The following is a 15,667-nucleotide window of genomic DNA, read 5'->3' as shown; positions in this document are numbered from 1 at the left end:
AACAGGCATCAAGTGTAATCTACCTATATTAAGGCATTCTACAGGAGCTCATTGCATTCAGTGCAGAATCTTCTATACCAAACTAATTTGGCCACTGAACATTTTTGGACTTGAAATATAATGACAGAACCTATAAATGCTGGTCTCTGTGTATATGGGGGGGCGGGTATGGAATATCCCTGGGATAAAGAGGGGTTAAGGAAATTTTGGAGCAAAATAAAAGAAATAAAGCCTATTTTCATACCAAAAAATTGCCACATGTAATTTTCAAAAGCACATCTGATTTTTTACTTGAATTTTAAGAGTTATTTGGGGATGTTTTACATACTTAAAAATTAATTTACAGAGCCCAAAACTGCACCCAAACCCTAAAAATTAATTCAGAGCCTTCAGAGTTAAACATTAATGTAGAGAGCAATCTGATGGCCCCTAGACAGTGTCTGAGGTGCCATAGGATGCTGCAGATCTCCTCCTCTGCGTCAGTAGACAGAGTTACGACTGCGGAGAAGGAGATCCAGTTGTGGACCTTGCTTCCCCCACCTAGCTGCCACAGAAACTTCTTTGATATAAGAGAAGTCAGAGAGGGAGAAAAGGGGACGTGCTGGTGAACAGGGAGGGGAGAGGCTGGGTTGCACAGTATCTTATGGCTTCTCGAGTCCCCTTCACACACACCAAAAGGTAAGTCAGCTAGATGGACCCAGAGACCCATCTAGCTGCTTTTAAATTTTTAAGGGAGCAATCCAATGTGGAGAGGCAACCATCTCCAAACTTGGAGGCAACCGCCTATCCAATGCAGGGCAGGTGGAGCATGTAGGAGATCTTCTCCACACTCCAGCTGTCCTGCACTTGCGGCTAGACAGCCGATTTCAGCTGTCTAGCTGTGAGACTTTGGCGCGAGGGGGTGGGAGGCCAGGCGAAGCACAGGAAGCGTTGTACTGGCACTTGCCTCCATCCTCATCTCACCTTGCCTGGGTCTTGCTAGCAGGGCATAGGAGAGGCGGATGGTTTCGGACTTGGGAAGCCCCTGCCTATCAGGAGTGCAACCCTATAGTATTGCACCCTTACGGAATCTAGAGCTACACCCAAGTTGTTAAACAAATAGAATTCCTACCTTCTGTCTGCTGCTGCTGTCTGCTGAGGGTCTAGTAGGATTCAAATTGGCTGGCAGGCTTGCAGGGTCCCCCTGCCCCTTCACACACACAGAATTAAGAAACAAAAATTTAACAAACACACACACACAGCTCAGCTGCCTGTTGCTGCAACCTACAGAAGAGACTGAGGCTTGGCTCAAGACTCTGATTTCTGTGAGTCTATATCCTGAGTCCTGACCCTGGGTAGACCAGCCATGTGATGTAGGTGCTGTGCTCTGATGAGGCTGTGCATTCTCAAGGTCAGCCATAAGGACCTGAAGAGGGGTGAGGGTTGCTCTAACTTCCTCAATGGCTCCAGCTTGCAATAGCAGCCTTTATAATTTAAGTGCTATTCAGCTAAGTATTTTTGATACATTATTTCATATTCTCATGGAACCCCTATTCACAGCACGTGGAACACAATTTGGGAAACATTGTTCTACACAGTTAACTAAGGAAAGAGATCTACCTGACTTCCTACATCAACCTTGTTCCAAGGATCACTGGACATTCTTTCAGAGTAAGAATTCACCATCACAAAACCTGAGACAGCCTCTCTTGGCAAACTACAACTTTGGGAGCTCTGAAAAGCAAACCAGCAAAAGGGATTAAGGCTATGGTTTCATTTCTTACCAATGCTTCATCAGCTGGAGTTTCCCTAGGGGAGTTCCACTCACGGGGAGCTCCTGCCAGAGGAAGCAGGGGAGGCAACCTCTTTCCAACCCCTTGTGCCCCCTGAAAATCTGAAGTGAGCTAGTGAACCCGCTGAAATAGTAGAAGGAGCTGCAGGAAGCATCAATGAAAATTGCCTCCCTCCCCTTCAACCAGCTGGATCATAGTCCCATCTATGAATGGAAGGAGCCCTTCTGTTCACCAATGGACAGCTCATAAATATCCATTGTAGTAGCCATTGTGTTAAATACCCTTACACCACAATCCTATACATGTCTACTCAAAAGTCCTATGGAGCTTACTCCCAGAAAAATGGCTATAGGACTGCAGCCTGACTTTTTAACAATGGATGCTTAGCATACATATTTTGAAATCTTGTATTGCCAACATTCCAATTCTACATGTGTTTAATATGTGCAGTTATGAGTTATAGAGGTTCAACACAGATATACCTCTGTCATAGTAAAATATTTTGGAGTCTTCGTTCTAGCTGACTGGTAGTCAGTGTACCACTCCCTTCTGTAATCTGAAAACAGAACACACAATAGGAAAATGTTTGAATGGTAATAAATATGATCAATTTTCAACACTGAGGAATAATTATTATGATAAACTCTTGATTTCTCCATTTTCCTTTTTCAAATGGCTCAAATATGCAAAGGAGTAATTAATACACAGTAAGTAGTCTTTAGCATAGCTCCTTCACAAACAAGTCCATCTTTCTGCAACCATAGGCAGCTATCTCTCTGAAGAAGGCTCGCATATATATATTGCAGCATATGCATATATATAGCATACATATATTGCAGCATACATTGCACATAGCTGCTATACTTAAAGTGCATAGAATCAGACTGCAAATGCTCATCTTTCAGTGAAACACTCCTGTAACAAAACAAAACAAAAATGGAAAACCATAATTTTCTTCTCCCAAGAGTGTTGGAGCTCATGCGAGCAGCAGCATTGTACAGCTATAAGTGTTTACGCCCAGTGACATGAAAGATGCAGCCCATCAACCAAGTATTGTGGTCCAGCAGTGAATCAGTAAACTTTTTGCTGCCTGCCTAGGACCGTGAAAATAAGCCTTCTGTCAACCATCTGACAGGCCACAAAACAGGAAAGGTTTGGTGTGTATGACTCTGTGGGTTAAAAATTGTGCAGTCCTGCTATACTGCAACTTTAAAGGTTACATGGGTAGAACAAATAAATGTGTTCTTACACGTTCTCTCCCATGTTATTGCACATAGCACAAATTCTCTGAGATTCAAATGCATTTGTAAGGTGGCAAAGCTAGCCAAGCGAACCTGTGAATAAATTCCACTGGATTTAGTAGGGCTTACTTCCAAGTAAATACACATGGAATCAGGCTGCACCTGTTTCATGTGAACATACAGTTACAATCCTACACACACTTACTTCTAAATCCTAACGAATTCTGTGGTACATGCCGTGAAGTAAACATGCCAAGGACCAAGCTGTACAAGCGTGACACAACAGGCTTTTGTTGTCTTTTTGGCAAAGCGCATTTCTGTTAATTTCTGCACATGCAAGATTTCAAGTTATTCAGACCACTTCAGCAGGTATCAGAAAAGACTGCTTTTTACATGCATGCATTTGAGTTTAAACAAGTTTAAACGTTTTGGGGGCTCAATCGGATAGATCAGTGAGTTTATTGATTCTGACTTCCATAGGTTTTTTTTTTTTTATTGTAATCTTCTAAAGATGCAGGCTATGTGGAAACCAAAACATAGCTCAAATCCAAACAATGACTATTCTTATAATATGAGCAAAACCAATACAGCCCTTTTGGCAAACGCCAGTGACGGGAAGAGGCCTAAATACCAACGGGTCCAGCACATGTAAAGTAACAACATCTCCCCAAAAGCGATGACAGGCTCCCCGGAAGTTCCACGCCCGCCCCCTCGGCTCCGCACTGCTCTCGCGTTTGCCTTTAACACGCGTTCTCCTTTCCACGCTCTCGCATCCGGGCCGTACAAGTAAAGTGCCCCATGCTGTCCATTTAATACGTACCGGGCCCTTTTCTCTCTCCAGCGGCAAGAGGCTGCCCTTTCCGCGGCCGTTATAGGCGGGCTCTCAAGGGCGTTGCAGGAAATCAATGAAGACAGGCCGCCCCGAGGGTTGGGCTTTAGTCTCCGCCCTTCCAAGCGACGCTCGCCCGCCGGCTGGGCGGGATGAGATGCGGAGTGGAGCGGACTAAAACTGCAGGCACGCCCCTCAATCCCATGCATCAGGTTGACGCCGTGGGATTTACTTTCAGTCAGTTGCCCTGAGATTAGGTTGCACGGGGGCTCACCCGCAGGCACATCTGGGGGCCGTAGAAGCGCTGCGCTTCGTCAGAAAGGCAACGCACGTTCCCATTCCAGTCCCTTCCCGGCGGTAGGGTTGCTGTTTTTTGCAGCGGCGCCCTTGTGCCTTTAGCAACTGCCCGCCGGTAGATGCTCAGCAGGTGAAGAAGCTTCCTCCAGCGTCACCCCATCTCTTCCAAAGGGAGGGAATCTTCACGTGGTGAATTTCCCTCTCCCGTTGCAGCTGTGAAAGGTAAAGGGGCTTCTAGCAGGGGAGGAACGGTGGCAATCCCTATTTAGCGGTGGGTCATTCCTTAAAAGAGAGATGCGAGGGCCCCCTCGCTCCGAGAGCTTAAACCTCTCCAGGACAGGAAGTCTAGCTCCTTGTTCACACTGTTTGGGCCCTAGCTATGGTTGCTCAGTCGTTATGAGTGCTCAATCCACATGAAACCATGGCCAAATCATAGCTCACAGGGATGCCCATGTACTGAACCAAATTACTGATCCTGTACTTGACCATTCCGCTACAGAACAAAAACATTGATTCAAAGCACATATCGTCAGAATTGAACCTTAAAAATCCTGGATCCTGAATTCAGTTTTTTAAAACCATGGGTTTTTAGGAATGAGTTGAGCATGCTAGTGCATGCTGCCTGATCTCCTGCCGTGAGCGAGAGCAACTAAATAATCCAGGGATGTTTCATCCTTGAATTGTTAGTTGAAATGTGCAAAGAAGTGTGGCTTGTCTCTTCCAGAACAAGCTTGAGAAATAACCCCAAACCAAATTGTGGTTTATTTCTCTGGATTGATCGTGAATAGGCCAACCAGAGTCCTTGGTTTCATGTGACAACGAAGTAGCAAGGGGCCAGAACATCCCTCGGTTGTTGTGGTGTTCCCGCTCACAGCAGAGGTGATCAGGCAGTGTTCACCAGCATGTTGCTACACTCGCAACCCAGGATTGTTTTGATGTTTACCAGGTCTCTTTCCCCAAATCCATAATCAAATCAGTTCTCATCTTTCTATACTCGCTGGGCTCTAAAAAGCACGTTTCCACTGGAGCAAGGTGGATTCCTGCTCTGAGCAGGGGGTTGGAGTCGATGGCCTTGTAGGCCCCTTCCAACCCCACTATTCTATGATTCTGTGATCCTCTGCATGTTGAGCCAGAAATAAATCCCACTGAGGACGGCGGGGGAGGATATCAGGAAAACCATACGCAAGGGTAATGCGAGAAAGTAGTAGTGAGGGAGCACAAATAATGAAAAAGTAGCAAGCGTTGTGTAAAAGAAGAAAAGTGACGAGGGAGCATTGAAGAACGCGAGAAGAGGAACGTATGGTAGGCTGCTGAGGAGAATGGGGGCGGGCACAGCCCTCGTAGCGAGGCGTTTCCAGCGCGGGCGGCGAGGCGGCGCGGAAGGGGACGGAAAGCTGCGCCTTCGCGGGGGCGCGCGGGACGAGACCCGCAGGCGGGGGCGGAGGCCCAGGCGCGTTGCCGGGTGGCGGGCGGGCGCGCGGGACGCTCGCTCCGGTCGTCGCGCTCCCGCTCGCTCTCCTGCTCCAGGCCCGGCCGCCATTTTGGGAGCCGGGACCGTAAGGAAAGTGAGAGGGAGCGACGGGCGGAGTGACGGGTTGGGAAAGGCGTGAAGGCAAAGTAGACGAGAAGCAGCTCCTCACCACCGCCCTCCACGATTTTATTCCTCGTCCTCGTCCTTGCCGGGCTGGGCAGGAGCGGCTGTCTGAAGCGCTGCAAAGTCGCCATACATACACGTAGCTTGCAGGTCCCTGCCTCCGTCCCAGGAAAAGGCCTTGGTTTCGGGAGGTCGCAAGGGAGAGGCGGGAGGCCCTGTCACCAGCCTACACAGCAGGTAAACACGTCCTTCCATCCCCAGTTACTGTATCTCTCAGCTGTCCTGGCCTAGATAAACCCCGAGGACCGTGAGGTGCAAATCCTGTCGCCAAACCCTTCTGTTCCATCGTTATTAATCCGGATTAACAACCCTCTAGTCTCATACTCGCGTTTGGTTAACGGTGGCTCGAGTTTCCTCTTCATCTATAATCGTGAATTTAAAGCGCGCGCGGGGGGGGGAAGCTATCCTTTTACTAGTTAAAAAAGTCGTTAGGTACCTAATCCGGATTATGTGTGTGTGTGTGTGTGTACCCTAGAAACAAAATCCTGCTCTCCTGTTCTCAAATCTTACAACTCTTTAGCGAATTGAAGAATAGAAATAGTATTAATAGTTCTTTTAATTCATTGTAACTACCCTTCTATAGACAGAAACATTTTTCTATTTCAGACTGTTTGGAAATCATACATTAGTGATTGTGACCACCCTCTAGTAATTTCAGATTTATCGGGAATAAAGAAGCATCATTTTGCAAAGCCTTCTTCACTTAACCCCAGTATCCGTATAGAGAGGTCTTATCCCGTTTCTACCAAAACTCTGGTGACCCTTTTGCAGGAGAGTAGAATTCCATGATTGTAGATAGAGCTGAATTAAACTGAGATATTTTCTCTACATGTATTTGGTATTTGAACTTGTGCCATGGTCAGGATTCCTACTTCCTTACCCAAAGATGATTCCTAGTGTTTACTGAGTCACTGTTGTGGAGCATCTTACTATACTTTCTACCTCCGCTAAACTGAAATCAAGAGAGGATGACTGAGCAGAGCTGAGACCTCAGTCCCCTTCATATGAGTAATTATTCTGAGTGGAACTACACCCAGGCAATGTTCCCATGGGCAGAAAGGAACCTGGATCCAAACCAACATATGGAGGCAGAGCAACTTAGGGTGCAAGCCTATCAAGATAGTCACCAGCCTCCTCCACGCTCCAGCCGCCCTGCATTCTTGGTTAGACGTGTGATTTCAGATCACATAGATACTCACCCAACTGGGGTTGATTTTTTAAATTCTCATTTCTTTTGATGTTTTAAATTCTCATTTTCTTTTAATTTATAAACATATGTATTTCTTCGTACCTGATGTGACTTCCCTCTGCCCCCCCAGTGGTGTTCCAGCTCCCTCTGTTTCCATAGTGGTCTGTTTGTACCATCTTTCTGCACTACAGGCGATTTTCCCATATACTGTTATATGAGTTTGTAGTGTTCTCAAAGAAACAGAGGGAAAGAGGCATTCTTTCCATTCTTAAGCCAGCACTCGTTTTTCCTGCTTGAGGGTAGGGCTTTAACATTACATAAAACTCTAGAAGTTTCTAAATGGCTGTTCTGCTCAGGTACAGGTCCCATATATGTGTCTGTACAGACAACCACTCAAAGACCGTCAGTTACAAGTAAGTCTGAATTCAGAACTAAATGGGATTGCCTCATGGTTTGAAATGGGTTTGCAAAGGGTCCCAGTTTAATTGCTGGCGTCTCCTGATAGCAGGGCTGGCAAAGACTGTGCTTGAGACTTTGGAGACTGCTGCCAGTCAGAGTAGATAATACTGGACCAATTGTGGTCAGTATAAGTCTTGCTATAAGTCATCTTCACATGTTAGTCATTGAGGTCTACCAGCTGCTGACCCCTAGAACAGAATCCAACAGGGTGCTTACCCTGAATCCCCCACAGATTCTCTTGTGGCCCGCCAATTCCTGCTTGCAAGAGGCATCCACTGCTTGCAGAATGAAGATTTAGTGCTTCAGAGCAACGGGGCAGGTCAGCAGAACTTGCATGAGGGAGCTCTGCTGACCTCTCAGTTGAGAAATGAGCGTTTCTGCTCATTCCAGGCTTCCGCTGGGAAGTGCTAAATCTCTTTTGTGCAAGCGGTGGGTCCCACTAGCAACAGAATCTGCAGGGCACAAGAGAATTGGCATGGGTGTAAATTCCCCATTGAATTCCGCCCTTAGTCTAGAGTTGTGATGTAATTCAAGCTTATTTCTAGCCACTCACCTTGTAGTTTCTGGTGAGTAAAGCTCCTTTTGGCAACCTGGCAGTGAAGTTTTTATAAATTGGAGCAGAGCTGTTTTGGTTTTGTCTGTTTTTCCTTTCAGGTCATCACTGTGCCACAAATTACTAGTTTAGGAATGTGTGGACAAATGGGTGTGTAAGAAAAATGTCAAGGGCTAATAACTTATTTGCAAGGCTGGTGTAACTTGAGAAACATTGTGAATACACTCTAGATCCAGTAAACCAATACAGTACTGTCTACAAATCAAAGTGATTTATATTGGCTGCTGTTTTATGTACTGCCATGATGAAGAAATTTATTAAATTATATTTGACAGGGTTTAATTATATATGTTGAGAAACCTAACCATAGTGTTTAACGAAGGGAGAAACTGGAAAAGGATTGCCTCCTAATAAACATGGCACTGTAGTTTTCAACATCTTTTTGCTGCTACCAGTGTTCTGCTTTTTCTTTTCTTGCTGCTAATTGGATTAAAGGCTGTTTTGATTACTATGGCATCCCGTGATGAGAGTACTGACTATGAAGATGATGTAAGGTAAAAGTACTCTGTTAAGAGGCCTAGGAGGGCCTTCTCAAATTTTAATAGTGACAGAATTACTGCTGTCAATACAGCTTAAATAATTCACCGACTGTAATATGCATGTAAACAGAATTCGAGATGCATTAAAATCAGGATCTTAATTTGTGCTTCTTTAAACATAAATATTTGTTTATATTTTAGGACTTAAATATTTACTAGCCAAGTAAACCCTAAAATGTGCTATAATTATTTTTGTGAACTGCCCACAGAGCTTCGGCTATTGGGCAGTATAGAAATGAAATAAATTATTTCATAATTTAAAATTTGGTAAATTATTTACCAATTATTTCATAATTTAATTTACCAAACATAATTTAAAGTTTGGTAAATTATTTCAGAAATCACTACTAAAATGGATTATAGTGACACAGGTGGTGTTGCAGTATTTTAAACCACAAAAAGTTGCCTTATTTAAGGGAAAACTTATCTACAGAATAAGAATCCACTGGATTAAGGAAAACATTTTTTAAAAATAGCTGTATGTCAAAGTTAATGTCCACTTAGTTCTTTTCTTGTCTGTGCTGTTTTTTGTGACATGAATATTCAGTTTTAAATATATTTTGATTATTGCTCTGCCCCAGTAGCTCTAGAAATTTCAGGGTAGGGAGTCTATCTCCAAACAGTTTGATAAAGAGTATATAAGCCCATTAGAAACACCTCTGGACTAGGATCCCAATTTAGAGGGTTGCATAGTATGTTTTCTATGTGTAATGCAGTTTTGAGTTCCTATTTTCCAAAAATACTCCTCCACAACATGATGCCAAACTTGAAGACACTTCAAAAGCATCCTTCAATGTAGAACAATAAGCTGCTTGGGGTGGGAGCGAAAAAGACGAGTGAACAAGTGCAGACTTTTGTATGTGCTTATAGGAGCTCTCTGGATTGTGGACTTTATCTTCATCGGGTATATCTAAACTTATATTCCTGTAGATCTGACTACAGTTACCTGGACAGAATGACAGACTTGGTGGCTATCTGGGAAGTAGGTTTAAGTGATGGCATTCACAAAATTGAATTTGAACATGGGACCACCTCAGGAAAACGTGTTGTGTATGTAGATGGAAAGGTAGGATTCTTACATAAAATGCACAGAATTCTTTGAAAAACAAGTAGTAGACATTTTTCCATAGGTAAAATCTAATAAGCCAAAGGAATAGTTCTTAAGAGAGCAATACTAATGGGGGGGGGGGGCGATTCCATGGCACATCTACTGCCCAATCTAAAGTTCTGCCAGCTTATTGCAGCCAGGGTGGAAGGTTGGGGGAAGCTTTTCCTTACCTCCCTGACCCCCGGCTCTTCTTTCTTTCACATCCTCCCATTGCGGTAACTGGGAGGGAATTAATTACACCAGTTCCAGTACTTGTGTAGTTCAGAGCCTTGAGGGCAGGGGGGTGGTAAATCTTAGGAATAAGGAGACTTCGGATCCTGCAGATCCATGGCTTGCTCTGACATCCCCTCCACCCCACCACATCACTCATTTGGGGGGGCCATTGCCTTTGGAGCATTGCAAGTAGAACAGCAACATTAGTGAAGCTTTCTACTGCCACTACAAGCAGACCTCCACCTGTGGAGAAGGAGGTTTGCAACATCCATCGACCCTTCAGCTGCTCTCACTAGAAGTTTAGGATTGCATCCGGTAGAGCAAACTGGAGAGGAATATGGTGGAGGAGTGACATCCCACCTTATTCCCACTAATGGAGGACTGCTTTTTAAAAATCTGAAAAGCAGGCTATGTGGCAGTGGGAATTGTTGTGGTAAAAAGCAGGCTGCTCATCCCAAAAATGAATCAGCAGAGCTCAAATATCAAAACTCCTTAATGGGGTTTGATATTAGATCAGACTACTTGCTGGGCTCAATTCCCCCTCAGCTAATCTCTCCCTTCCCTGCCACCAAAAATACAATAACATAAAAATTCGCTGCCCTTAAATAACGATTAGGCCTTCTCACTCTGCCTACTAATAGTATCAGGCCTTGTCTGACTTCTACAACAGGGACAAAATGCCCCAAGTATTTTCTCTATAGTTCTCATCTGCCTAATCAGGGGCCAAAGTGCATGCATGCATGTCTGAAGATGTATTGATAGACTCTGTACGTCTTGATGTGTATACAGGTATCAAAACATCCTATCCATTTGCTCAGAACAGTCTTGTATCTGATATTGTACTGTAATGTTTCACTGAAGTGATGGAGTAATAGTCCATCTGAGTGTAAATGTATATTTTATATTAAGATCTCTTTTGTTCTAATATAATTAAAAGTATTTAATGTTTTGAAGCATTGAAGCAAAAATAGTCATGTATATTAATATTCATTTTTTTCTCTTCAGGAAATAATGAGAAAAGAATGGATGTTCAAGCTAGTGGGAAAAGAGACATTTACTGTTGGAGCTGCCAAAACAAAGGCTACCATTAACATTGATGCTGTCAGTGGTTTTGCATATGAATATACCCTGGAAATTGATGGAAAGAGCCTCAAAAAGTACATGGAAAATAGATCAAAAACAACGAACACTTGGGTTGTACACCTGGATGGTACAGATTTCAGGGTTGTGTTAGGTAGGTTATTATGTCCTATATGGTTTCATATATTTTTGTTCAGTCATGCTGTGGCACCCTCTGAAGAGCACTCCTTCATTTGAAATAAATTATAAAACAAATCCTGCCTGATCCTAGAGACTTTTCTAGAATTAATGTGAGGCCTTTTTGGTTGGCAAATAAATGTTTTATAAGTTTTAGTAAGCTGAGCTAGTAATAGTTTCATTATCTGATTTATTGTTAGCATTGTCTTAAATTGTGTGGTGTTGGTTTTATGGTGCTGTTTGCACGCATTTTGAAAGAAAGCTAAGGTAGGTTACAAATCCAATAAATAGTGGTGGCCTTCTTTAGTATATTCACGGTAGTTGCTAATTTGTTCTAAGGGCATAACAAACTAAGGACAACAATTAATTTGTTCTAAGGGCCTAACAAAACTTTACAGGGATCTGTGGCTGCCACCATCCCATGACTTTCCTGTTGATATCTAGTAAAAGAAATACATTCTTTCACATTCTGCATTTTCCTACCCTCTGCAAACAGCAGCCAATGAGCTTGAATAGGGTTAGTGTTACACTGAACATGAGGATATTATATCACAACTTTCTGTTACAAGACAGATTGGGTAGGCATAAGTCAGTGGCAGCCCCATGGATGGACAGAGGCATGGACATACCTCGTTAACTCTAACATGTCCACCTTGAACCATGGTCTCATGTTGTCACAGTCTTCTAATCAGCTTTATCCATGGACATGCAAAGCATCATTTTACTCTAGCTAAGATGGAAACCTATGCCTGCTGTATATAGGAGAGCCAAAAAACCTGTAGGACATTATGTAGAGAGTTACCGCCAAGACTGTATGTATGTTATGATTACATGTACATACAGAGAAAGCACAGAAATAGGCAGAATCGAAAGGGGTGCTTAACATACCCACTGATTCTGTTATGCAACCAGTGGGTCCCGCTGATCCTGTTGAGTGAGTTGGCCCCACCACTTGTGCAACAGAGATTTAGCGTTTCCCAGAGGAACCCCTGAAATGAGCGGAAATGCTTGTTTCTTGATTGGGACAGGTCAGTGGAGCTCCCTTATGCATGCGACGTCCGCTGATCTGCCCGGTTGCAAAAATGAGCGTTCTCACTTATTTGTGGTTGCCCTGGAAGCACTAAATCTTCATTCTGCAAGCGGTAGGCACCGCTTGTCAACAGGAATTGGTGGGGTTCAAGAGAATTGGTGGAGGCGTAACTGCCCTGTTGTATTCTGCTCTATATGATATTGGGTGGAGAATTCAGCTTTCTGAGAATCTTTTTTAGAAATCCCCACCCACCCCTTTGTCTCCAAAAATATGCTTGGAAGATACTTCTGTGTGGGCAATACCTGCTGAAATCTCAGGAACCAGGGGGTGGCTTAATAGGATTTCCAGTGCCTTGGGTGAGACTTTCATTGGCCTGTATAACTCTTAACTCCTCATATGCAAAGCCAGAATACATTGAAATAATTACAAATTGCAAACTTATGCAAAAATAAAAGAAGTAATGCACATTTGCTGAACTCTGAATAATTAATACAGGTCACAGAAGTTAGTATTTGTTGGTACAGAACTTGGCTTGCCTGGTGCAAGAGTGAAAAAGGGCTGGCAGAACAAGTGTTGGTTCCCTACTGCTTAAATCTGTGACCTGTGCTTGCATAGGTCACAGAATCATAGAATAGTAGGGTTGGAAGGGGCCTACAAGGCCATCGAGTCCAACCCCCTGCTCAATGCAGGAATCCAAGTCAGAAATGGCCACAGGATTATATGCTCTTGCTATTAGTGGAAATCTAATAATAGATTCAACAAAATGTGAACTTTGCATATTAAAGATGACCATAAATTGGATTATGGAAGACCAATAAGTTGTGGTGTTGGAGTGTGTGTGTGTGCTCTCTGTCTCTCTTTAACAGGAGACTGGGGAATACAACTATTACAAGGGGACCTCCAAAAAAAGTTACAGTGTTTTTCCATCCCATAAGAGGAATGCTGCTGTTCATAGCTCCAGCCAGTCTGGAATCAGGAGTCTTGTAGTGCTGTTCAGGCTTCTTGGGGAAGAGTGAGATTCAGGGACACCATATTCTTTCTCCCGGAGACCTATATAGTGCTAGAGGCTGTTAGCCTCAACTTGAGTTTTTTATACCCATATGGTCAGGGGAGGAAAGCACACAGTTCTGAAGATGGAGAACCTTTCCCCCTCCAGGATACTTAGTGTCTCAGGGATGGGGAACCTCTGACCCATGGAGATTACCCATCCCCTGAAGGTGAGCAGTGTGCTAAGGGGAATCCTTGCTATTATCCCCAATCACTGATCAGAGATGACAGTGGGGAATTCCCCTTAACATTCTGCTCATGGTCCCAGTTGGGAGGGCCTGTTTCTAACAAGCATGCTGATGAAGGGGCACGCTAAGTGCTTCGCTTATCCCATGTCTTCCCAACAGGGGATGCTGTGTAGCAGGCAAAGCTTCCCCAATTTATTTTTATTTAAAATATTTCTTGGCTGCCTTTCAGGGCAGAAGCCCTCCCAAGCCTGGGTCAGGAACCAGTGGTCTTCTAGCTAGCGCTTTGGCTGGGAATTGGATGTCAGAGGCGTGGCCTCACCCCCTAACATCATCTGGTGAAGAGGATTGGTGGGGTCTATATACTTGTTTAGTCATCAGAGCCTTGAATAGGTCAATCCCCTTTCTTCCTGTGTCATGCATTTCCTCTGGTTTTGTTTTCAACTAACACATGAATATTCTGTGGCTTGGATCCAAATATCCTATGAGCAAAACGTATTGGCTCCCGGGATATTCCTGGTTGGGGTGTGAGGTGATTTACTTCGATTTCCCCCTGCAGCCCCCTGAAAATCTGTTCTGGAGGGTTGGGGGACCCTCTGGAACAGCATAGGGGTGACTCTGGGGGCTGTAGAGGAGCCTCTGATGGATCTTAGTCCCTTCCATGAACCCTTCCATTCACTGGAGAGGTCAGGATCCAAATGACTGTCTAAAACTGCTTTCAGCCATAGACCTGATAAGACTGGCACAGTCTGCCTGACTTCTGGTTTCTTTCACCAGGTTCCTGGTTAAAATTGTTGTTGTTGTTACTGTTACTACTGTTAAATTTCTATACTGCTCTCTGGGCGGTTTACAATAGATTAAAGCCTTAAAAATACAATATACCATTTTCTTTTAATTTATAAACTTATTTATTTGATTTGTACCCCAACTTTCCATCAAGAAAATGGTGCTCAAAGGCAGCTTTCAAACACTTCTCACCTACCTTTCTGTAGGTTCAGCTGCCATCAACCTTCTTAAGCACATAGGTTCCTATCAGGAAATTTTGAATTATTTTAAAATATAATTTTCTTTAGTTTATAGAAGTATTTCTGCATATCTAGATCATCTCCTGAATGCATAGAAGCCACCACCTTATTTTAGTGTGTCCCTGTTTCATTTTCAAACTGATAGGTACTCAACCACCTGAGTTCACTATTGGAGAGAACAAGTGGGACCTGCAACAAAATGTTGCAGTGTGGAGTACTCCTGTTCAGGATGCCAGTCAGTCGTGCCCTTTTCCAAGATACTCTACTGTATTCCTCTTCCTCAGTTTTTTTTTCCTCCCAACATTCCATCAGCATTCTGTGGCTACTGAATATGCTCAGTCCTCATTGGGCTGTTGGATTTTCTTCCCTAGAGATGTTTTGTACTCTGCAAATGCTGAGGGTTTCCTGAACCTGCTGATACCTGTTTTTTGTATGGATGGTGCCCTTTTCGCTTCATACGGAGTGGCACTCAGAGAATAGAGTTCACTATTAGTATATGTGATGATATCCCACCTGGGGCAAATACAGTATATCTGAAATAGAATATTTTCATGTGATTTGTAGCTACAAATACCACAAAAATATGCTTAGGCACTCTTCAGAGTGCAGCATATCCCCATTTCTGGGGCTTTTCTGCATAGAAGGTAGCATCTCATTGAACAGGTACTAATCTGCCCTTGTTATACTTTGTTAGGATAAATGTCTCTTCGGTCCCTCTTTTGTTGACTTTTGCACATACCTATCCAGTCACTGCAGACAAAACTTTTGTTCATTTCCTTTTCGGGGGTAGGAGGGGATTGGTGCTTCAAAAAGCATTGTTCTGGCTTTTTCAAAATCCTGAGGAGACATTTTGAATCCCTCCTCTCCCTTTTCCTGTGGTATTCTTTTCCACACTACATCGGAATAATTATATGTAAACATTCACAGCTACATTTTAAGCATATGTTAAAAAGGAGGGAGCACATATGTATAGCAACTGTGCAACCAAGCAAATCAAACTGAAATATGAACCACAAAAGTGGAGCTTTGATCTGAACTGTAGTCATGCTTAAAATGTCATAGAAAATGTTTATATAATTTATGTGACAGTCCTCTTGTGTGTGTTTTTCTTTACAGAAAAAGATACAATGGATGTCTGGTGCAATGGTAAAAAAGTGGAAACAGCGGTATGTCACTTCGAAGAATAGTAATTTTAAGACAAAAGGGTTA

At 43.5% G+C, this 15,667-nt stretch overlaps 2 protein-coding genes across 26 annotated transcripts in view; one reads left to right on the top strand and one right to left on the bottom strand.

Moving 5' to 3' along the window:
* The window catches only part of CEP70 (centrosomal protein 70), a 30,001-nt gene extending 23,910 nt beyond the window's left edge, over positions 1-6,091 (bottom strand). For 3 of the 21 annotated variants that reach the window (XR_014784069.1, XM_084807900.1, XM_084807914.1), the window contains exons 1-4: positions 5,871-6,071; positions 2,255-2,328; positions 1,600-1,713; positions 1,112-1,189 (exon numbers count right to left, since the gene is read on the bottom strand). Coding sequence is in view for 20 of the 21 variants with exons in the window: in XM_084807900.1 (XP_084664026.1) it covers positions 1,112-1,189; positions 1,600-1,713; positions 2,255-2,328; positions 5,871-5,988 (384 nt within the window). In the remaining variant the exon portion in view is untranslated. Of the gene's footprint in view, positions 1-1,111; positions 1,190-1,599; positions 1,714-2,254; positions 2,329-3,218; positions 3,341-3,833; positions 3,891-5,779 lie in introns of those variants that run through there. The other 18 variants (XM_084807966.1, XM_084807992.1, XM_084807936.1 and 15 more) reach the window with 14 other exon arrangements.
* FAIM (Fas apoptotic inhibitory molecule) overlaps positions 4,046-15,667 on the top strand; it is a 30,403-nt gene continuing 18,781 nt past the window's right edge. For 2 of the 5 annotated variants that reach the window (XM_084808073.1, XM_084808058.1), the window contains exons 1-4: positions 5,683-5,970; positions 9,524-9,659; positions 10,920-11,148; positions 15,575-15,624. In XM_084808073.1, coding sequence (XP_084664199.1) covers positions 9,549-9,659; positions 10,920-11,148; positions 15,575-15,624 — 390 coding nt within the window. In that variant the 5' untranslated portion in view covers positions 5,683-5,970; positions 9,524-9,548. Of the gene's footprint in view, positions 4,362-5,682; positions 5,971-8,405; positions 8,549-9,523; positions 9,660-10,919; positions 11,149-15,574; positions 15,625-15,667 lie in introns of those variants that run through there. The other 3 variants (XM_084808056.1, XM_084808052.1, XM_084808065.1) reach the window with 2 other exon arrangements.

Source organism: Heloderma suspectum, chromosome 1 (assembly GCF_057233095.1).
Source record: "Heloderma suspectum isolate Gila_16-S chromosome 1, 16-S_ref, whole genome shotgun sequence".
NCBI lineage: Eukaryota > Metazoa > Chordata > Lepidosauria > Squamata > Helodermatidae > Heloderma > Heloderma suspectum.
The sequence above is the reverse complement of the archived record's forward strand: the minus strand, read 5'-3'. Positions and strand labels throughout refer to the sequence as shown.